General features: G+C 39.6%; 1 protein-coding gene across 1 annotated transcript in view; it reads right to left on the bottom strand.

The window, feature by feature from the left end:
- Positions 1-777: 777 nt before the first annotated feature.
- Positions 778-23,228, bottom strand: part of ADAMTS20 (ADAM metallopeptidase with thrombospondin type 1 motif 20) — a 298,171-nt gene continuing 275,720 nt past the window's right edge. The window contains exons 34-39 of the mRNA XM_089674002.1: positions 13,842-13,933; positions 12,295-12,389; positions 10,412-10,545; positions 9,769-9,860; positions 8,810-8,914; positions 778-7,845 (exon numbers count right to left, since the gene is read on the bottom strand). Coding sequence (XP_089530128.1) covers positions 7,750-7,845; positions 8,810-8,914; positions 9,769-9,860; positions 10,412-10,545; positions 12,295-12,389; positions 13,842-13,933 — 614 coding nt within the window. The 3' untranslated portion in view covers positions 778-7,749. The remainder of the gene's footprint in view (positions 7,846-8,809; positions 8,915-9,768; positions 9,861-10,411; positions 10,546-12,294; positions 12,390-13,841; positions 13,934-23,228) is intronic.

Raw genomic sequence — 23,228 nt, forward strand, 5'->3', positions numbered from 1 at the left:
GCATAGTGAGTGGGAGAATATGATCTCAGCCTGCATGGTCATATCCCCCCAGCCACTCCCTAATCAATATGGCAGGTGACCAGCAGGAGACTGAAGAGGGTATAAATGGGTTAGAGTGTAGAGCAGATTGTCCCTTCTTGTTCCTGGGGGAGTAAGACTCAGCTTAAGGGCTGCGGTATCCCTGGAAGAACTGCAAGCACCTTTATTGGGGTTTCGGCTATTGACTGGCTCCAGGACACAGGCAAATGGAGTACAGAAGTTGACAGACCTTGCACATGGCTCCACTGAGATCAGGAAACAGTGAGTACCAACCTTATGGATCTAAAGACTTTGCTTAGCTCTACCGGGAGATCAGCACTTACTATTTGTACATTCACGACAGTATTCCTGTTGAGGAGTCCCTGTTTTGTACTGTTCATCTATACACTTCAAAGGGGGTGCCTTCACTCTGAAATCTTAGTACAGAGTTAGTGTCCTCAAAAAAAAACAAAAAAACAAAAAAAGAGTCACAGAACCTGTTCACTGACTCAAGCATGTGGAAATGTTATGTGTCTGCCTGCCATGTGCTTATCAGGAAATAGAACACGGGATCAAACCACCAGCCCAGTCCCCTCTGTGCTACATCAGTTATAAGCCTCATTAAGTATTGTGACTGCAGTGATGACTGAGGGATTAAGCTTACCTCAGAGGTTCTTGGTAGACTTCTGGAAAAGATAGCAGAAGGACTGCAAACAGTGCAAAAATTTAGGAAGGGTATACAATTATGCAGACATCCACACAGATGCAGAATTTCAATTTAATTCCAAAAAAAAAGAAACATATGCAATAATAAAGCCAGTGCAACTCACATAAATATTTTTAAAAGTTACAAATATGAATGCAATTATTTTACAATGGGAAACATTTTATATTAAAGTATACATCTTACTTAGTGCAAACATTTGTTCCTGAAGATGACTTTAGACAAAACATCAACATTTATTATTGCAAGTTTAGCACCAGATTTACATGGAAACTCCACCCAATTGTACTGAAAATGACTGGCATTTTTGTGTAAAAATGTTATTGTTTATTCTCCTGCTACAGTATCTATTCCAGGCTCATCTCTTCAGTTTATATGCTGATTTCAGCCAAATGTAAAACATAAATATACGTGAATCTATTATAATCAGGTGTCGTTCTAGTTCAACATGAGCCATGAAATAACTGTTGATCGGTCAGTTAGTTAAACTTGTTCTGGCAATTAACTAGTCAGGGTACAGGAAAATTGTGATTTCATACAGTCTGGGGGGTATATCTGATTCTCACTGTGCGTCCTAAATGTTTTGCACAGGTTTTCTATCCTAGGTACTATGGTGAGGAAAAAGCCAATTGCTTCTTTGCAGGTACATCCATTTTTTGGACCATTAGGGTGCTGGTGTCACTGGAACAGTATTATTCTATTATATCAGTATACTTAGTGATGCCAGTGCATACTGTACATAAACTTACAAAAACAGCAGTAAAATATATTGATTTTTAAAAAATTACCCTATTGTTGTTTTGGCAGCATATAAAAAGTGAACATTGGGTGGAGTTCCATTTATCCTAGGATTACATAGCTGATTACATCTTTGTGCTGATGAGAAACTTTGTTTTTTGCTACTGAGTGCATCAATTTCAGTTCAGCAAAAGGATTAAAGTGCCTATGTAGCCTTAGACTTAGTGCATATCTGTACTTTGGCAGGATTAGAAAAAATTACAGGTTCACTTAAAAACAGACACCACAAGAAATGTATTTTTACAAGAGCTTACCTGAGCTTCCCTGCACCCCAAGCCACCAGCACAGCTGGTAAATAATCTGCTACATGCAGGAAAAAGGTATAAACCCAGCACTTCCAAAACGTAGTAGATGCTTGGGCTGGCACCTGGGGGGAGGCCAACTTCTAACAGTAGTAACTTAGTATTACAGCTATACTCAATCACTGTAGCAATGGAGCTCACAATGACCACAAGTCCACAGTAACCACGTAAGATCTCTGAGTTAGTGCAATGTGGTGCTTCACCCACCAACCTCTTCTGCAGCTTGCTCAGGATTTGTCACGTGACATGGTATGTACCTTATTATGAAACTTACATGCTTGCCTTTATATGTCGTTTTGATTCAGTGAAGTGGTATGTTACAGTAAAAGCATTTGCAGCTTTGCTCTGTTGGATTATGCTATGTAGTAATTGTATTTTTCCTTTACTCTGGGAATGTTCTATATAGGTAAGTGCCTGAGGATGAAGACTTTTTTTTGTGGCTTCTTAGCTTCTAGAAATCTTTGTCATAGTACAATTAATAATATTCATAAATGTGTTCTGTTCTTATGGTAAAATAAACTGAATTTATGATAATCCCTTGTTGACAGCAAGGTGTTTTATTTATTATTTGATATGCTATTTATAAGTGTAGAAACAGAGGAAGAAACGGATAGTAGTGAGATAGGGCCTTTCAGTATCATCAATGTCCCTCACGTCTACTATTAGCATAGTGGTTCTAAATCCTGAAGGTTTTTTACCTTCATGCATTCTATACATTCTATGCATGAAGATAAAAAACCTTCAGTAGGAGTTTCCCTTGCAGCCCCCCTAAAACATACCTGAGCCCAATGCGATGTGCATGAGAGCAGCTGTTGTCCTGGTTATCTGCCTCCTCATTGGCCCAGAGACAGCACTGGAAGCCATTGGCTTCTGCTGCTATCAATCACAGCCAGTTGAGGAGGGAATGGGACCAGGGTCAAGCTGCCAGTTCTGTGTGTCTTATGGCACACAGAGCAGGGCTCGGGAACAAGCTTGCAAAAATGCCCCAAGAGCAAGTGGCTTGCTATGGGGGCACTCAGCAGGAGGGAGGAGCCCAGAGCGCCAATGGGGACCCAAAAAGAGGAGGATCGTGGCTGCTCTGTGCAAGAACCTTGCACAGAGCAGTTAAGTATACCATGTTTGGTAATTTAAAAAAATGTAAGCGTTTAATATCACTTTAAGGAATATATTTTACTTGCTGGGTCGAATCTTTGAGTTCTGTCAGAATTTTATTTTGCTTTAAACCAGCCCTGTGAGAGGCCAATAACTAGATCAAAAGGATTTCACATGAGGACAGGGGGAGATGGAATAGGCCTAAGCAGTTTTCCACTATGGGGAAGATAAGACTTGCATGGGAGTTTTCTGGTGCTGCAGGGTTGGACTTGAGCCGTGGATGGTAAATGTAAGTACAGTTTTCTTGTGGAGCCTGCAATGAAGTAAATATTTTACTTTTTTCAGTCCTGGCAAATTGCAAGTTTGTTTAAAAGAAAATCGTCATGAGTGAAAAGTGAAGGCCATCTTTGCTGAATTCTCCTTAAACTGCTAGTTGCCTCTTTGTCATTCTAATGATTTGGCTTCAGTACTTTGGTAAATATAAAGATACAGAACCCATCCTTTTCTCTATTATTTCCTGCATGCTTGTGTCAAGTCAGTGATTTAGAAATGCTGAAACCAAATACAGTCATACAACTAGCATTTCCAGAAGAAGGATGGCAATGGAAGCTTCTCTATTTTTCTCATGATAGATGTACACTATACTGCCAAAAGTATTGGGACACCCCTCCAAATCATTGGATTCAGATGTTCCAATCACCTCCATGGCCACAGGTGTATAAAATCAAGCACCTAGGCATGCAGACTGCTTCCACAAACATTTGTGAAAGAATGGGTTTGCTCTCATGAGCTCAATGAATTAGAGCATTGTATCATGATAGGTTGCCACCTGTGCAATAAGTTAATCCGTGAAATTTTCTTGCTACTAAATATTCCAAGATCTTAGTGGTATTATACCAAAGTGGGAGAAACTAGGAACAATAGCAACTCAGCCACAAAAAATGACAGAGCAGGGTCAGCGCATGCTGAAGCGCACAGACATCGCCAACTGTCTGCAGAGTCAATAGCTAAAAACCTCCAAACTACGCGTGGCCTTCAGATTAGCACAATAACGGAGAGCTTCATGGAATGGGTTTCCTTGGCCGAGCAGCTGCATCCAAGCCTTACATCACCAAGTGCAATGCAAAGTGTCGGATGCAGTGATGTAAAGCATGCTGCCACTGGACTCTAGAGCACTGGAGATGTGTTCTCTTGAGAGACAAATCACGCTTCTCTGTCTGGCAATCCGATGGACGTGTCTGGGTTTAGTGGTCGCCAGGAAAACGGTACTTGCCTGACTACATTGTGCCAAGTGTAAAGTTTGGTGGAGGGAGGATTATGATGTGGGGTTGTTTTTCAGGGGTTGGGCTTTGCTACTTAGTTCCAGTGAAGGGAACACTTAAGGCGGCAGCATATCAAGACATTTTGGACAATTTCATGCTCCCAAATTTGTGGGAACAGTTTGGGAATGGCCCCTTCCTGTTCTAACATGACTGTGCACCAGTGCACAAAAGCAAGGTCCATAAAGGTATAGATGAGCTAGTTTGGGGTGGAGGAATTTGACTGGACTGCAGAGAGTCCTGACCTCAACCCGATAGAACACCTTTGGGATGAATTAGAGCAGAGACTGCGAGCCAGGCCTTCTCGTCTGACATCATTGCCTGACCTCACAAATGCTCTTCTGGAAGAAGGGTCAAACATTCCCATTTACACACTTCTAAACCTTGTAGACAGTTTTCCCAGAAAAGTTAAAGCTGGAACCCTATGAACTAAGACTGGGACGTCATTGAAGTTAATGTGCATATAAAGACAGACGTCTCAATATTTTGGCAATATAGTGTACTTTATAGGAACATTAATGCTAATTCTACGCAGGCAATTTTAATCACATACTACTAAGAGATGTAACCACTTGGCAGTAACTTAAGTTGCAGTGCACCGTAACCAATGTGCTGCTTATGAGATGGCTGTCAACAAGTGGTTAAACTTCTAGCAAAAGATTAAAAATGCTTATGTAACCCTAACATTGTAATCTTTCAGAGTGCAAACATACTAAGATTTCTTTACTGCTTAGTTAGGTAACAGCTGCCATGATGACCAGTTGATTACTTTTCATCAAAGGTCAGTTAATAAAATGTAATTTTTTGTCTAATAAACATATTTTGTTAAAAAACACTAAAAAAAGAGAGAGATAGAAAAACACTAAAAGTAGAGAAAATCACTCTCCTTTTAAAAGAAAGATAATACCTGAGAATATGACCTGATAAAATGTAAATCAAGGCACCATATTTAAGTTATATATAAATACATTGTTGAATTTTAGTGTCCTCTTGTCTGAGAGAGACATCTGGTTTCTCTGGGAAATTTTCATTTATCCAGGTCATGTTATATTTAATAATAATTAGCCACATTGAATTAGACTTGACTTGTAATGTCAGAGACATCTCACTGCTTATTCAAGTAGCTTCCTGAAAGAGTGGTGAAACATCTTCAAAATTATAGAACAAGTCAGATAAAAGTAACTAACTACTACTAGCTATAAGAGTCTGGTTTACTAGTTAAAAACGGTTTTATAATATCTTTCAAACTAATGCCTTATAAGTTTTCCATCATTTGCAGTAGTTCATATAAATCTAAAAATAATTTAAATAAATACAAAAATATAGGCAAAATGTAAGCATATTACATATACAATTAAGTAAATATATCTTTATAAAGAACTTACTTAAGAGGTAGGGTATGTACTATGATAATCATTTTATACACACATGCCAACAGTCCCAATATTAGCCATGTCATTGCCCTTTCAATTTTCAGAAAACATAGGGGAAGGCCAGGTAGAAAAGTGTTGACAACTTGCTGTAAATAGTGGTTTGTGGAACAGAGTAGTACATGGCTTAATTTTCCCAAATGTTCCAACTGGGAATATCAGAAGGTATGTTCATGGATCAAATCATTCAGGCCAAACAATCCAGGACTTATTGACTGTAGTGTGTGTGTTTGTGTATGTATTGTGTCATATTAAATAGCTAGAAGCAATACACATACATTGTAGCTGACAACTCTATATACAGTAGACATCTTGGTAAGCTGCCAGGATGTTAAACATCATCTACTCTAAAGGCTAATGCACATAGGCATCAGACACAGAAGCAACTCAAATGCAGTATCCTTGCAGGAAAAAAAAATTACTTGCTGCTGAGTTGCTTTATTTGCCATTGACTTGCTCATATAGTTTATTTGAGCTGTTTTTGGATGTTATTTCATTCACATTACTTATATTGGGGAGGAAAAACAGTTTATTTGCAAACAATACCTAGTTGCAAACAGTTTAGTTGCAAATACCTAAGCCTTAGGTGTAATGTATGGGGATGTGTAGGAAAAATATATAACACTCTCTCTGGAAATTGCTGAAGATTCTTAATGCATTTAGATATGGTTGCTTCATAGCATGTGGCCAATTTCACACATTTAACATAGATTATCCAACCAGTCCATCATTGGTCTCATACTCTGTTATCCATGCTGTGGGCATGTGTAATTTAAGAATAGGAACACTCTGAAAGTCTTTGATAGGATAAAAGAATGCACAGTAGGAAGCCTCCAGTGTCAAACAATACCTTAAGTTCTTCTGCACAGTATCTGGTCTAAGCCATTGCAAGTCCCACTGGGAAATTGTAACTTTCAAGTATAGAAAATTCCTTACTCTTCCCAACATGCAGTTCATAATGCTAGAGCAACCAATTGCCAGGCTTAAGAACTGTCACTCGAGGAACATGGGCTGGGTGTACCCAGCAATATAGGAATATGTACTTTCTGAAAAGCTGGCATTTGTACAGAAACTTTGGGGCTTAAGGCATCATGTAGAACACACAGTTTGGTACTATTATTTGATGGAGGATGCCTTCTATGCACCCATGTGGTCAGTGATTTCTGTGAGCTTGTGACAGATAAACTTTAAGAAAGGAATTGCAGTGCATGGACAGAGGTATGCCACACGGAGGACAGCAGTGAGTTGATATAGGATCAAGTTAGAGCCTGGCATTCTCTGTACAGATCTCAATCAGAGCACTTCAACAATCTCAGTCAGAAGCAAGGTAGACAACCAGTTATACAAAGATCTCCTGCTCCCATATACTTCATTTTCATCCTTGCCAAATCACAAGTTAAAGTAATGTACCGGTACTTTGTCTTTTATAGCACCTCTGTGAAATGTGATGTATCCTGTAACAAATGCCAAGGAATGGCCAACAGCATTTATTTTCATATTAGGCCAGGGACATGGCTAATCAAGACTGAGATCACTAGAATTTTATTTTACATATCCCTGGCCCAAAAAGCCTAAACTAAAAAATCTAAATTCCCACATATACTGTATAACAAACGAGGAGTGTCACTGTCCTGAAAATGGACATTTCTGCCTATTAATAACTATCTTTTACCGCAGCAAATCTATAACCAGAACTGGGAAGTTTTGATTTTTTTTACATTTTTCCATGGCAATGTTCACATGTAACTAACAGCACCAATTAAAAATCTACTAATATGATCCAGGTAATCTACCCAGATCTGATTATTATTGTTATTGACCAAACCTGGTACATCCAGTCCTTAGACAATTGTGACAATATGTTCAGTTGAATTGTGTACCATCAATACAAACAAGCATTGACTATTTCATATGCAATCATTTTGAACTTTACCAGCCGTACCATTTACCAACTGCCTGTTCTTGACAAGATTAGGATTTAAAACTTTTTTAGGGCCTGAAACATCACGATTGTTCAGTCATTTTCATTAATCTGTGTGTTTATATGTGACCCATCTGTTCTTTTATTAACGTTCTTGTACTTGAACCTGGAGGCCAATAGCTGAATGGGGAATGCATTTCCCACAATAACCTCCACATCTTCCATATACTTTAGTCCCATCCTAAAGAAAAAACACACACAGTTAACATATGTGCCACATAATATACAAAGCATCAGAACAATCGCATGGCATTCTTTTTCTCATATTATATCAATCATCAAGTGTTCTTCTCTACCTCAGCAACACACAAAACAATGGGCTTCACTTTTTGAAAGGCCTTTCATAAAACTGTCTGTATTGTCCAGAAATAGCCAATCAGTTTCCAGCTGTAATTTTTCAGTTCAACTTTTTTTGACAAAAGGGGTGCACAGATTTTTCACAGTTTTACTAAAGTTTTATTGATAAATTATGATGAGTGCATTTACCAATGATGTGTTCATACAATGCTATCTTGTTAAAAGCAGCTATTTTAATTGATTAAAACAGCAAAGTATAAAATCTTGTCACTACGACAAGAAATTACAAATGTTGTTCAAATAAACAATAGATCCTTTGGGGGAGATTTGCTAAGGGCAAATTCACACCAGCGCATTGATCTGCATTTAAAACGCAGGGGGCATCTGAAAAACAATAATGTTCCACTAAAATGCATACATGATGCAACGGATGTAAGCAGATGTCAATGCAATGGAATGCACAGGATATCCTGTGAAAATGCAGTAAGCTTTAACACATGCGAAAATGCATGTCAACGGATGACAAAATGTATGTCAGTGGACATCAAAATTTATGTCAATGGATGTCAGCACACAACTAAAATTGTTGGAAATGTAAATCCATTTTACAAACATTTTAGAGCAAGTCAATGTGAATTGGCCCTAAAACAGGAGCATGACACAGCTCTGCATAGAAACTAATCAGCTACCAGGTTTTGTTGTTAAAGTTTAATTGAAAAAGCTGAAGTTAGAAGTTGATCAGCTACCATGCACAGCTTCACCAGATTCTGAGCGCTCCAGTTTTAGTAAACCAACCTCTATGTTTCTAAATGTGGTTTCTGTTGAGCTCATCATTGCCTAAAACTCACCGGTGATTTGTGCACATTAACAGTTGCATAATTTCCTTGACCCATCCATTTAGTTGCATCTGACACTTGAAAATCTGTTCCTGAGAGATTAATGCTGAACTGCCCCTGTAATAGTGGAGAGGGATGTAAGACCTGATTGTTTTCTTTCTTCAGAAGAACATGTACAGTGGCATGCTCAAGCCTTACGTTTTCAATAATTGAAAAGAGAAAAAAGTACAACCTTTCCTAAAGCGATATTACGTGGTATGGATTATTGCATAGTTGAAAAGTCAATATGAAAGCCACAGAAAGTAAAAATATTGGGTTTTCTTCTCCAAAATTCTTAAAATATTAAACTAAAAACATGTTACTATTCACCTATTAAAACCAGAGCTTTTAGAAGCTATGGTTGATGTTCCCAGTGACTTGGCAGATTTGTATATCCCAAACCTAAGCCTAAAGCAACAGAACAGTACACAACATTCCTGAATTTGGGGTTTGCAATAGTAATTAAAATACTAAAAAATGCTTTACAGGAAACATGTGAGGATAGATTTATGGGAGCTGATGTTGCTAACTTTATTTGACATACTGACAAGTTACTACAGTCTGTAGCTTATGCATCGGCATATGAAAAGTGTAAGGCACATCTGAATTTTGGAATATTACATAAAACACTGAAAAATATAACAGCCTCAAAGGGAGTCTGTAAAAAAATAATTATGGAAGCTGCCACTGCTAGCATATTTTAAAGATGCAGGCTCAAGATGTCACCCTGATCCTCTTTAGGCAGCAAAACCAATATTAGGATTCTCTGAAGAGATCTGGGAAAAGGTATTCAGAACCTAAAAGTAGAATTCTAGACAAAACCTTTTAGGCACATATCCTGCATGTGGACACTACTGTCATCACTGTTTTATTTATCGTGACCTCTCTCCTCATAAAAATATGCTAAATAAGATTTTAAAAAGTGGACATACCTGTGGACACTTGGCAGCACTGTAGCAGTCACCTGCTGTGGCAAATGGAACAGCTCTACCAAGGATTGTTCGAGCAAACAGAAGATCTGTAGCTATAAATTTAAAACAATAACATATTCAGACAAGCAAACATCACCACAGAACTTATCTATTTAACTTGTCATTATTTTGTTTCATATCAGTTCATATTTTGAACTGTTGGGAAAGTATTGTTTCCTCCTATTTTTCTCTGTATATACCATATGACAGCCAGTATGACTTACAGTATCTAAATAAAATGCAGCAGCAACAGTACACATGTAAAAACAGTACATCATTCCCTTACAGGGACACGTTCTTGAGAAAAGCACGGAAGCTGCCAATGCTGGTTTCTTATTCTGCAAATGAGAGTTGCCTGCCTCTTGCTTCAACTCTTTGACTTACTGACTTAGAACAAGTATGCAATAAGGAGGTCTTACTTTAATCTGACTTTCCTAAGATGGATATTTGTTCCAGGCCAGTGTCTCAGATATTATTGAAGCCAGTGACTCAGTATAACAGCCAGGTAAGTAGCATTTTGAGAACAGGGTAAACAATAAAATAAAAACAATAGCAGCCCTCATATTGCCATTGGAAAGGTTTAAATGCCATTTTGAAAACTCACTTTTGATTTGCATTGAGATGATATCCAATCGTATTTTACTGAAGACAGTGAGGCCAGCAGCAAGGTAATCATTTTTGCACACACAGTCTTGTTTTCTGCTCCCATTAAAAGGACACTCGTATGGGTTTTTTAGCCTACAAAGACATAACTGTTTGAATTTATTTAAATTTGAAAATGTGGCATACTGAAATGGGAGTTACTTGACTAAAGCAAAATTATTTAATAGTATTGTACATTAGCAATGCGTTAGTCACTGTAAACATGGTTTGGTTTCAGCACCTTGTTAGTATTATAGCAGAACTAAACTCTCTAAAACAACATTAACTATTTTTAATCCTTGTGCTGCCAGGATAATTAAATAGATAGGAAAGTATATTCTATTGTTTGTTTTAAACAGTTTTTTACATTTCTTCAGTTACTTCCTGGGTTCCATGCCTAGGCAAAATGGTGTCATACGTCCCAGGAGTCTTCAGGAGGGGGGGAGGGGTTTTCTCAGCTAAGCACATCCTCCTGCATGCATGCCTGCGCTAGGGGCAGATAGATTACAGGAAGTAAATGCTACATGAATCATCTGATCTTGCTCAAGATGGCCACGGACAGAAATGCTAAGGGGTGTTTTTCAAAGTGATTTCTCAGTAAAATAAAGTATGGAGACATGGATGGGTGAATTTGCTTTGAATATTAAAAGTGAATTAAATAGTGTTTTTGGTTTGTGGTGCTCAGATACAGTTTAGTTCCACTTTAAGAGAACATGGGTCAAGATTAAATAGTATAAAATTGAAACAAACTCTAAATATATACAAAAATACATGGTTTTTAAAGGACACCATCATAAAGTAAAATGAAAATATATGAAATGTATTATACACTTACTACAGGGGGACTTAATAACGTGCATGGGGCATTTATCAAATACATCTAAATATGTAATAGCACCTTTATTTTTGCCCTGGGCTGACATGGATAAAACAAATGCAGTTTACTTTATTGGATTAGTTCAGATCTGTCACTTTGGTAAAGAAACTTAGCAGTAAAATAAGCAAAGAATTCAGATTGCTAAAAGTTATACTGATACACAGAAACAAACCAATCAGTTCACCCAGTTCAAAATTCAGCTAAGATTGCACCGCTTTGCCGGACTATGACTTTGACTATTGGAGGTTTGCACCAGAAATTGCAGCATTTTTATATCTTGACTGACTGACTCAAACGTATTGTCTTGTACATCAGAAAGAGAATTTATGTAAAAAGAAAGCAGTATATTCCCCATTCTCCGAGTACACCTGGGGCCACATTCCTCTTTAGTGATGCTGACAACCCACATAGTGCCTCTCACATTACAATGTACTGCAGTATTTAAAACAGCAGCTGTTTCTCACAGTTGTCATTTGGATTAGTAACCTAGCTGCTGTCTCTGGTCTGTTAGGAGCTGGAAGACCTGCTAGGGGTACTGGCCCCCACACCCAAATAGTGCTGTTCCAATGTTCACCAGTAGGTGTTTCTGACTTATTTTACCCAATGCTCCTTGCAACTCCTGCTTGGCACTTCTTTACCAGATTTACTCCTATTCCTTTTGCATATAGTTTCTAAAGAGTTAGTTAATTCTACCTATCTATAATATCTATCATATATTTTATATTAGATTATAATCTAATATAAAATCTGTCTCTCTACAATAACAATATTAACAAAATCAGTGTCAGTGCCAACCATGGTATTAGCTACAGCAGCAAAACAGTGTTGAAATTCCCCAAACTTGTCACCAACAGCACCAGGCTAATTGATTCTAGAAATATTGATGTCATTGCCTTCTGGAAAGACTGTTCATCTTTTCAGTTAAAACAAAATCAAATTTTGTAAACTGTATCAAAGTATCAAAATACCTGTATCCAAACACCTCAGAAAAGTTGTCAGCTTCACCCTTAGCTAAAGTTATATATTCTTTTGGGCTATCTGACTCCATGCCTGCACAATAGATCTGCAAGAAATGCAGAAAAAATGCATTAAAAATGGAATAGCAATATATGTAGTAGTACAGTTATGCACAGAATGATCATTTGTGCTGAACAGCCAGTGGCTCTTTTCTTATATATATTCACACAACTTTTCACACATTTTATGGATCAAGTTTTTCACCACCATTTACCACACATCTGAATTCTTTAATAGGAAGCACAAGTCTCAGTAAATTTTGACAAATTTATAATACAGAAAATCTAGCAACCACCATCTTTGACTGATTTCTAACATTTGCCATTTTCAGATGGCAATTCATTGATTAGGAGAGGAAAACGAATCTTTAGCGGTAAATGCTCTAAGCCAAAGCTATGGGCTCTAGCTAGGGGCAAAGTGAATGAAGATATTGAAAGAAGCACTGTTCTTTTTCACCATGAATAATATACTTTTTGAGGGTCTAAATGTAAATTGACAGGTTTCAGGGATCTGCATCCCCTTATGCAAGGCAAATTAATGTGATTAAACACATCAGTTAGAAACACAATTGTTGCGGAGCTTTCCTGGACTATGGAGCACTCATAATCATTGCAATTCTGGGCAAGAATGGTTAGAATTTTAGGAGATCCAGCTATTCTCCCACTGCTCTCTGTTTACACACATTAATAAGCCCTGAGGAAGCAGAGGAAGATCCCTGAAATGGGTCAGATTACCATCAGCTTTTTAATAAAATATTATATAAAATTAGAGAGACAAGTGCTTCATTTTCTACATCCACTTTGGTTATGGGCTTTGCCCCTCTATAGTTGAACATTTGCAGTTACACTTTGCTGTAAATTATTGATTTAACATGTGAATCATATGAAATACCATCTTGATTGCATTCAATAAGGATAATAGCCTGCTCAGCATTGCCTATGAATGCATCTACTCTGGCCACTTGGTAGCAGAAATGCAAATTAGATTAAAATTGGTTGACAGGCTCTGACTCGGTTTGTAGTCTCAGGTAAGTGGACAGTGGTCTTTCCCTCTACCTCACATCCACCACCTTTTCCCTCCCTGTTCCCCTCCCCTTCCCCATATCCCACCACTGTGTAAATCCTTTATATTTTGATGTAATACTGATGTGTACTCTGTTGACTGGGCTTGTTATTCCCAATCTCTTGTGCTCCTGACTCCTGTTAACTGATTTCTAGCAATGGGAATCTTCTTTCATTAATTTAGGATGGTTTATCTGAACATGTTTAAATGCTGCAATTTGTCTATTTGCAGGGACTAAGCTCTGCCTCTAATGTTTCCTAACAAACCATGCTCCCTTTTTTTTTTAATCAGAACTACTTACTGTGATATGCCTACTGTTCAAATGTTATCTTTGTTATTTTTAAAACATTCCAAGAAAAAATATTGAAATATAAAACTGGTTGATAAGTTTAGTACATCTTTCCATAAGTATAAAAGCTTCCTTTAACATATTTACCTTGACTTTTCTGTTGTTAATTTTTACTGTATATTCACCATCAGCATGTGTGCTTATAATGAGACGAATTTCCTTGCAGCTCTTGTATTCACCTAGGAAGAAAAAAAAGGCACATGCAAACAATAAGAAATATCAAAAGGCAATATACAGTATGTAAGATATAAGCCACACAGAGAAATGTTTTTTTTCAGTGGGTTGGCAAACCCCTATAGTTTAATTGTGAGAAAAAGTAATACAGCACAACCAACGGGTAGTGCTGTAAATCAGGAAGAAGAGTATACATACAGGTATGTTGTGAACAAATATGGCTTCCCCCAAAGTACTGTACATTGTAATTATATTATTACAATTTATACATAGAAATTCCTTTTTAACATATTGGTAAGATTATTTGTTTCAAACTGATCTATTTTTCATGTTTATCTAAAACAACATTGGAAAGACATTGGGGGTTATTTACGTAACCTGGAGAGTGATTTTTTCACACTGGGCAGGTGTTCTCGTCACGGCTGCCAACTTTCACCCTTATTATTTGCGCTTGTTTTGGAACCCTTGGCTATTGCAATAAGATCACATTCAGATATTTTTGGTTATCCATTACTGGTTTCACATTTCAAATTATGTATGTATGCAGATAATGTTATGCTTTTCCTCACTAACCCGTTAGTGTCATTGCTCTATTTATGCACATTATTGAATGACTTTGCTACAGTATCAGGTCTTACAGTAAATTTTACCAAATCGGTAGTTATACCTGTTAATGTTACAGATTCCCTGAGTGTATCTCTCCGCAATTCTTTTCCATTTCATTGGGCCACTGACCGGATCCCATACCTCGGTATCTACCTCACTCCCAAATTCTCAAAACTATTTGCCGTTAATTACCCACCATGCGTGTCTAGCCTCGCTACTCTTTTGAAAGTCTGGCATGGATACCCCATCTCATTCTTGGGCAGAGTCACGGCAGTAAAAATGAACATCTTGTCTAAATTACTATACTTATTTAGGGAACTCCCTATCCCAATCTCAAAGGCTTTCTTAGATCGCTTTCAACGTACGATCAATAATTTTATTTGTTGTAATAAATGCCCTCTGTTTGCCTCATCGGTCCTATACTGATCGCAACAGGCGGGAGGCTTTGGACTCCCCAATTTCTGGTTTTAATACCTGTCGGCCCGTTTTGCACAGATATCTCAATGGGCAACTATTAATTTCCAGGTCCCTTGGATCAGATTTGAATCCCAGTCTATTCGTCCGTACTATCTTCCAGGCATATTATGGTCAAAAACGCCCCCCCGTTTATTATTGATCTATAATTCTATTGTTGCCCAATCGCTAATGCTTTGGTCCCGATATAAATTTAAATTAAATCTTGTCTCCGCTATCTCCCCAAGTTCATAATTTTTTGGTGACCAGAACTTTATCACAGCATTCTCATCCCCACAGGCATTCCGTTGGTGGTATGATAGATCCCTCATCTGGTTATCTGACTTTCAAAGAGGAGGATCTTATATCACTTTTGAGATGCTTCGAATACTTTTTGACATCCCGCTTCGGGAATATTATCATTATCGACAGATTTGACATTTTTTCTTCTCACATTTTGGTCTAATACCTTCATCCCCGATCTCACTTTTTGAACGTATTAGCCATGACTCTCCCAGGAGTAGGGGTCTCATTTCGGATTTGTATCGCCAATGTCTGGTTACTGCCTTCCCATCTCCCCCCCTTTATAGACAGAAGTGGGAGGAGGATGGTGGTGTCACCTCTTCTGATGAGGATTGGGTGTCCATGGTGGATAATATATGTAAGAGCTCTAGATCTCTTTCTGTCTGGGAAACTGCCCTCAAAATATTAACCAGATGGTATTATACCCCATCTAGATTACATATCATGTTTCCAGGGACATCCCACCTTTGCTTCCGTGGCCTTACTGGTACCTTAGTGCATATATTTTGGGACTGCCAAGGCCTTTCATTGGCATGGCGCAAGATCTCGGATGTGGCCTCTGCTGTGGCAGAGGCCCCGGTGCATCTGTCTATGCAGTCTTGCCTACTAGGAGCCCATATCCCAGGAGTTCGGACTGAGATTATGAGGCTAATCCATACCATCTGTATATCCGCCTTATGGGCTATAGCCCTACATTGGAAATCCCTCACGGTACCATTGGCCACAGTTCTGCATAGATTTGATGCAGTGATGCTCATGGAGAGAATTCATTACACCTTATTGGATAAGATGCACTTACAGTCATGGCCGAAATTGTTGGCACCCTTGATATTTTTCCTGAAAATCAAGTATTTCACACAAAAAAGGTATTGCATTAACACATGTTTTGCTATACACATGTTTATTCCCTTTGTATGTATTGGAACAAATATAAAACAGAGGCAGAAAAGCAAATATGACATAATGTCACACAAAACCCCAAAAATGGGCTGGACAAAAGTATTGGCACCCTTAACTTAATATTTGGTTGCACACCCTTTGGAAAACATAACTGAAATCAGTCGCTTCCTATAACCATCAATAAGCTTCTGACACCTCTCACCCGGAATTTTGGACCACTCTTCCTTTGCAAACAGCTCCAGGTCTCTCTTATTGGAAGGACACCTTTTCCCAACAGCAATTTTAAGATCTCTCCACAGGTGTTCAATGGGATTTAGATCTGGGCTCATTGCTGGCCACTTCAGAACTCTCCAGCGCTTCTTTGCCATCCATTTCTGAGTGCTTTTTGACGTATGTTTGGGGTCATTGTCCTGCTGGAAGACCCAGGATCTTGGACGCAAACCCAGCTTTCTGACACTGGGCCCTACAGTGCGACCCAAAATCCTTTGGTAATCCTCAGATTTCATGATGCCTTGCACACAGTCAAGGCACCCAGTGCCAGAGGCAGCAAAACAACCCCAAAACATCATTGAACCTCCACCATATTTTACCGTAGGTACTGTGTTTTGTTCTTTGTAGGCCTCATTCCGTTTTCGGTAAACAGTAGAATGATGTGCTTTACCGAAAAGCTCTATCTTGGTCTCATCTGTCCACAAGACGTTTTCCCAGAAGGCTTTTGGCTTACTCAAGTACATTTTGGCAAACTGTAGTCTTGCTTTTTTATGTCTCTGTGTCAGCAGTGGGGTCCTCCTGGGTCTCCTGCCATAGCGTTTCATTTCATTTAAATGTCGACGGATAGTTCGCGCTGACACTGATGCTCCCTGAGCCTGCAGGACAGCTTGAATGTCTTTGGAACATGTTTGGGGCTGCTTATCCACCATCCGGACTATTCTGCGTTGCAATCTTTCATCAATTTTCCTCATCCGTCCACGACCAGGGAGATTAGCTACAGTGCCATGGGTTGCAAACTTCTTGATAATGTTGCGCACTGTGGACAAAGGCAAATCTAGTTCTCTGGAGATGGACTTGTAACCTTGAGATTGTTGATATTTTGCCACAATTTTGGTTCTCAGGTCCTCAGACAGTTCTCGTCTCCTCTTTCTGTTGTCCATGCTTAGTGTGGCACAGACAGACACACAATGCAAAGGTTAAGTGAACGTCTCTCCTTTTTATCTGCTTTCAGGTGTGATTTCTATATTGCCCACACCTGTTACTTGCCCCAGGTGAGTTTACAGGAGCATCACATGCTTGTAACATTCTTATTTATCCGCAGTTGTGAAAGGGTGCCAATACTTTTGTCCAGCCCATTTTTGGAGGTTTGTGTGACATTATGTCGAATTTGCTTTCTTTCCTCCCTTTTTTTGTTTTGTCCCAATACACACAAAGGGAATAAACATGTGTATAGCAAAACATGTGTTAATGCAATACGTTTCGTGAGAAATACATGATTTCCTGGAGAAATATCAAGGGTGCCAACAATTTCGGCCATGACTGTATTTGACAGTAAATGGGAAATCTTGGGAACTCACAGGCGTTTACTATCTGACTAATGTCCACTCATATTTTGGTCGATTGAGTCATTTTCTTGGTAGCTATATAGCTCTGCATACCCTTCTACCTATATCGCTCATGTACTTAATTTATTTTCTTTTGTTACTTTGCATGGTTGTACCATTTGAAATATGCATTACAGACGTGCCTTATTCCTGTTGTATATCTTACTTGATGTTGTACTGCCATTTTGTAGTATATTTCTTGACAAAAAACAAAATAAAAATGTTTGTAAACAAAAAAAAAAAAAAAAAGAATGGGTCACTCTCAGAAGCTCAGTGAATTCAATAAGTCCGTCCATGAAAATTCCTTGCTACTAAATATTCCACAGTTAATTGTTATTGTTATTATAACAAAGTGGAAGCAACTGAAAACAAAAGCAGCTCAGCCATGAAGTGGTAGACCACGTAAAATGACAGAGCAGAGTCAGAGCAGAAGTCATCTACTGTCTGCAGTGTCAATAGCGAAAGACCTCCACATTTCATGTGGCCTTCAGATTAGCACAACAGTACATAGAGAGCTTCATGGAATGGGTTTCCTTGTTCAAAAATTTTATTGGAAGGCTTAAAGCCAAAGTTAAAATTCCAATGCAATAACACAGAAAAAATGTGGAATGGGTTTCCATGGTCGAGCAGCTGCATCCAAGCCTTACATCACCAAGTGCAATGCAAAGCGTCGGATGCAGTGGTGTAAAGCACTCTGCCACTGGACTCTAGAGCAGTGGAGACGTGTTCTCTGGTGTGATGAATCATGCTTTTCTGTCTGGCATTCTGATGAACGTGTCTGGGTTTGGCAATTGCCAGGAGAACGGTACTTGCCTGACTGCATTGTGCCAAGTGTAAAGTTTGATGGAGGGGGGATTATGGTGTGGGGTTGTTTTTCAGGGGTTGGGCTTGGCCTCTGAGTTCCAGTCAAGGGAACTCTTAAGGAGTCAGCATACCAAGACATTTTGAAAAATTTCATGCTCCCATTTTTGTGGGAACAGTTTGTGGATGGCTGCTTCCTGTTCCAACATAACTGCGCACCAGTGCACAAAGCAAGGTCCATAAAGACATGGATGAGCGAGTTTGGGTGAAGGAACTTGACTGGCCTGCACAGAGTCCTGAACTCAACCCGATAGAACACCTTTGGGGTGAATTAGAGCAGGGACTGTAAGCCAGGCCTTCTCTTCTAACATCAGTGTCTGACCTCACAAATGCGCTTTTGGAAGAATGGTCAAATATTCCCATAGACACAAACCTTGTGGACACCCTTCCCAGAAGAAAGGGTGGGCCAACGCAATATTGAGCCCTACGGACTAAGACTGAGATGCCATTATAGTTCATGTACATGTAAAGGCTTGTGTCCCAATACTTTTGCCAATATAGTGTAGCTTTTATTTTTGCTTTTTGTTTTTATTTACAGTTTTTATCTTATATTAGTTAAAGTTCAATGTTCATGTTTTTATTTTTTATACCATTCACAATATGTTTTTAGAGTCCAAATGAGGACTCCACTTAATCTAGAAACTATATACCGTATATACTCGAGTATAAGCCGAGTTTTTCAGCACATTTTTTGTGCTGAAAGAGGGCCCCCTCGGCTTATACTCGAGTCAACGTCTGCCCAGGGGGGGCACGAGGCTCCGTCAAGGGGGGCGCGTACAGGGGTGGGCAGAGGGCTGCTGTCTCTTACCTGGCTCCCACGATGATCCATCCAGGAAGCGCTGCTCCTTCCGTCACTCCGGCTACTCCCTCACTCCTGCCGCTCGGCTCCGCCTCCTCACCGGCGATTGGCCGCCAGAACTGTAGCTCAGGAAAGGTACACAGGCGGCCAATCACGGGCGAGGAGGCGGAGCCGAGCGGACCCGCGAAAAGCGAGTGAGGGAAAAGCCGGTAAGTGTGCAGTGCAGAGGTGCTGCTGCAACCACATATGCTGGCTGCAGCAGCACCATACTGCAACAGGGGTCAGCAAGTGTCATTGGTGTCAGTGGGAGGAATAGTGCCGCATCATTGGTGTCACTGATACTAATGATGGGGCATTATTCCTCCCACTGACACCAACGATGGGGCACTATTCCTCCCACTGACACCAATGATGGGGCACTATTCCTCCCACTGACACCAATGATGGGGCACTATTCCTCCCACTGACACCAATGATGGGGCACTATTCCTCCCACTGATACTAATGATGGGGCATTATTCCTCCCACTGACACCAACGATGGGGCACTATTCCTCCCAGTGATACCAATGATGGGGCACTATTCCTCCCACTGACACCAATGATGGGGCACTATTCCTCCCACTGACACCAATGATGGGGCACTATTCCTCCCACTGATACCAATGATGGGGCACTATTCCTCCCACTGACACCAATGATGGGGCACTATTCCTCCCACTGATACCAATGATGGGGCACTATTCCTCCCACTGACACCAATGATGGGGCACTATTCCTCCCACTGATACTAATGATGGGGCACTATTCCTCCCACTTTATTTTTTACATTGACTAGTAGGTGCCTCATTTCCCACCCTCGGCTTATACTCGAGTCAATAGTTTTTCCCAGTTTTTTGTGGTAAAATTAGGTACCTCGGCTTATGTTCGGGTCGGCTTATACTCAAGTATATACGGTATAACAGATTTTTGCGTTGCACTTTGTACAAATTCTATAGACTGGCTCTAGATTTTTACCATGTATCTTTCTCTCTACATAGTAGCCCTGAAGAAGGGGGAGGTAATTTCCCCAAAACACGTTGGTTCCACTTTTATCTTTGATAAACAACTATAAAACCCATTAAGTGAGACATTTTTCTGAACACCGGGTACTCATCTCCCATCACCCAAACAATTATGACTAAGGAACTATAACTAGGTCCTAACAACAATGACTACAGCTAAACAATATCTAAACCTGAATCTTAATTTAAAATTCTAACCATATACAATGTAAAATCTAACTACTAAAACTACATCCTAAGTAAAAACTATGTTGAAATGCACCATTTGTCCCACAAATAGATTTATGATGAAATGCTTCCAGTGTAAAATTGTCCTTACATTTTACTAGAACATAACATAATAGAAATAGGCTGTTATGATTAATTGCCAATTATCATTATGAATAGGGACAGTTACCAACAGGTACAGTAAATCCAAACCTTTAGGAACCACTACTGGAAAGGCATCTGTAAAGGTGGTGTAAATGTAAAGGTGTGTGGCCTTCTATTGGAAAACCACAATGAGAGTAGGTCAGGCAGATACTCAGCCACTGTACACAGCTCAGAAAGTTTTACCAAACAAATAATTTGTATTTTTTTCCATCCTGTCCTGAGATGTGCACAGCCTTTTTTGCGAGAGCAGGAGGCCTAGTTTTTCTGCTGCAGTCAAGTAACACATACAGGGCTTCTCCACACCCTGTAACTGGCCAGTGAAAGGAGAAGCATGATGCGTATGAGCTTCTTTCTCTGTAGTTCCGCTCTCTCAACCTATCAGTATGCTCTTACACTGCTGCACAAATGATTATCCTTGCATTGCTGCTACCTTGAAGTCTGAGCTCTGCTGCACTTTGGACTGCAAGAGGCTGATACCAAAACAGATTCAGGTACTTACCCTGTTTGCATTAAAAAATATACATTAAATGATGTTATACTGAATGCATAAATGTATTACTCTAAATTGGGTTTTTAATGTTTGCTTAGATTTCTGCTTTACATAAGTTTCTTACTGGTAGCTTATATATGTATACGTTATATACCTATAAGCCTATACTACACCTGTTTGTGGCCACCAAGCAGTAGGCAAGTGTAAATGGAGAAACATTATTCAGATATACCCTAGCTCTTCTTGAGGTCAAGACAACAGGTTATCTTTCAACGTATGGTTGATTTCTAACTTATCTATGCCCATTTATGCAAATATCCAATGCTCCTTGCCTAGAATCAAAACATGTCTTGCATGAAAGGCTTTTTATCTATTGGCTGATAATAAATATATCATAATATTTATATACCATACACTCAGAGTTGTATTTATGTTAAAAAAATAGCATAGCAATTCACCCAGTGAAAGTGCATGTACTTTCATTCTGTATGATTGAGTCAAAAAACAAACGTTATTTGGCTTTTCCCTGTGCTGATGGTTTGCTTTTCATTGATTTAAAATGGAAGAATACAACATTTAGCCACTAGATGGGGTTAAGTATCATAGCAAATTCCTGTTATTTAGGGTTCATGTACACGGGGTGTTTGAAAAACTCTTCTGAATGATGGAAACTGACTGCTGGAAAACGTAGGCTACAAAAAAAATCAGTTTAGCCACGTTTGTATACTGCGTTTAATAGCGTTTATGCACATTTGTGTTTAGAAGCGTTTTTAAAAGATAACCCTCCCAAATGCCCAGAATGCACTGAAAAATAGTAAATGCACTAAAAAAGGCTACTAAAATACCGCATGAGGTATTTTATCAAGTCATGTGGTATTTTAGTAGTGAAAAGCACGCATTAATGTTTCAGCTGTCAGCGGGATTCTCACTGACAGCTGAATGTAAAAGAAAGAATTGCCAGCAATTAAAAAATAATTTAAAAAATGGCGTGGGGTCCCTCCTCCCATGCATACTATGCCCTTTGGGTCTGGTATGGATTTTAAGGGGAACACCACGCCAAAATTAAAAAAAAAAATGGCATGGGGTCCCCCCCCCAAAATCCATACCAGACCCTTATCCGAGCATGCAGCCCAGCAGCACCCCCCCCCTTGACCCATATCAAGCAAGGGGGCCCCCAGATCTGGGCCTTCCCCCCACGTGAATGAGTATGGGGTACATGGAACCGCTACCCTTTCACAAAAAAAATCTGTAGTGTGAAAAAAGACAGGAGTCATTCTTTGACAAGTCCTTTAATAAAAGAATGTTCCCCGAAGTAGATCCAACGTCAATCACAATGTCTGCCGCAGATCCCAAAAAAGGGGTGGGGCCACCCAGTGACATCACCCGTGTGACCCCCGCCCCATATGACATCACCGACCGGGGCATGGCGGTCACTGTTGTCACACGGGGGCGTGGTCACATACATGATGGCCCGCCCCTTACATATTTAAGAACTGTGAAACCAGCTTCTGAGCAGACGGCCGGGGGCCAGGGTCGATAGCGGAGCCTTTTTTTTTTTTTTAGAAGCAGTGGCGGCAGCCATCGTTGGATCTACTTCGGGGGACATTCTTTTATTAAAGAATGACTCCTGCCTTTTTCACACTACAGCTCGCTCCCCCCCCCCTTTCTCGACCTGCCAGACTGCATGCTCGGATAAGGGTCTGGTATGGATTTTGGGGGGGGGAACCCCACGCCATTTTTTTTTTAATTTTAGTGTGGGGCTTCACCTCAAAATCCACCATACCAGACCCAAAGGGCTTGGTATGGATGGGAGGAGGGACCCCACGCCATTTTTTAAAATTTGTTTTTAATTGCCGGC

This window comes from Staurois parvus, unplaced genomic scaffold (genome assembly GCF_062004578.1).
Source record: "Staurois parvus isolate SC_StPar_1 unplaced genomic scaffold, SC_StPar_1.0 ptg000147l, whole genome shotgun sequence".
In the NCBI taxonomy this organism is placed as follows: Eukaryota; Metazoa; Chordata; class Amphibia; order Anura; family Ranidae; genus Staurois; species Staurois parvus.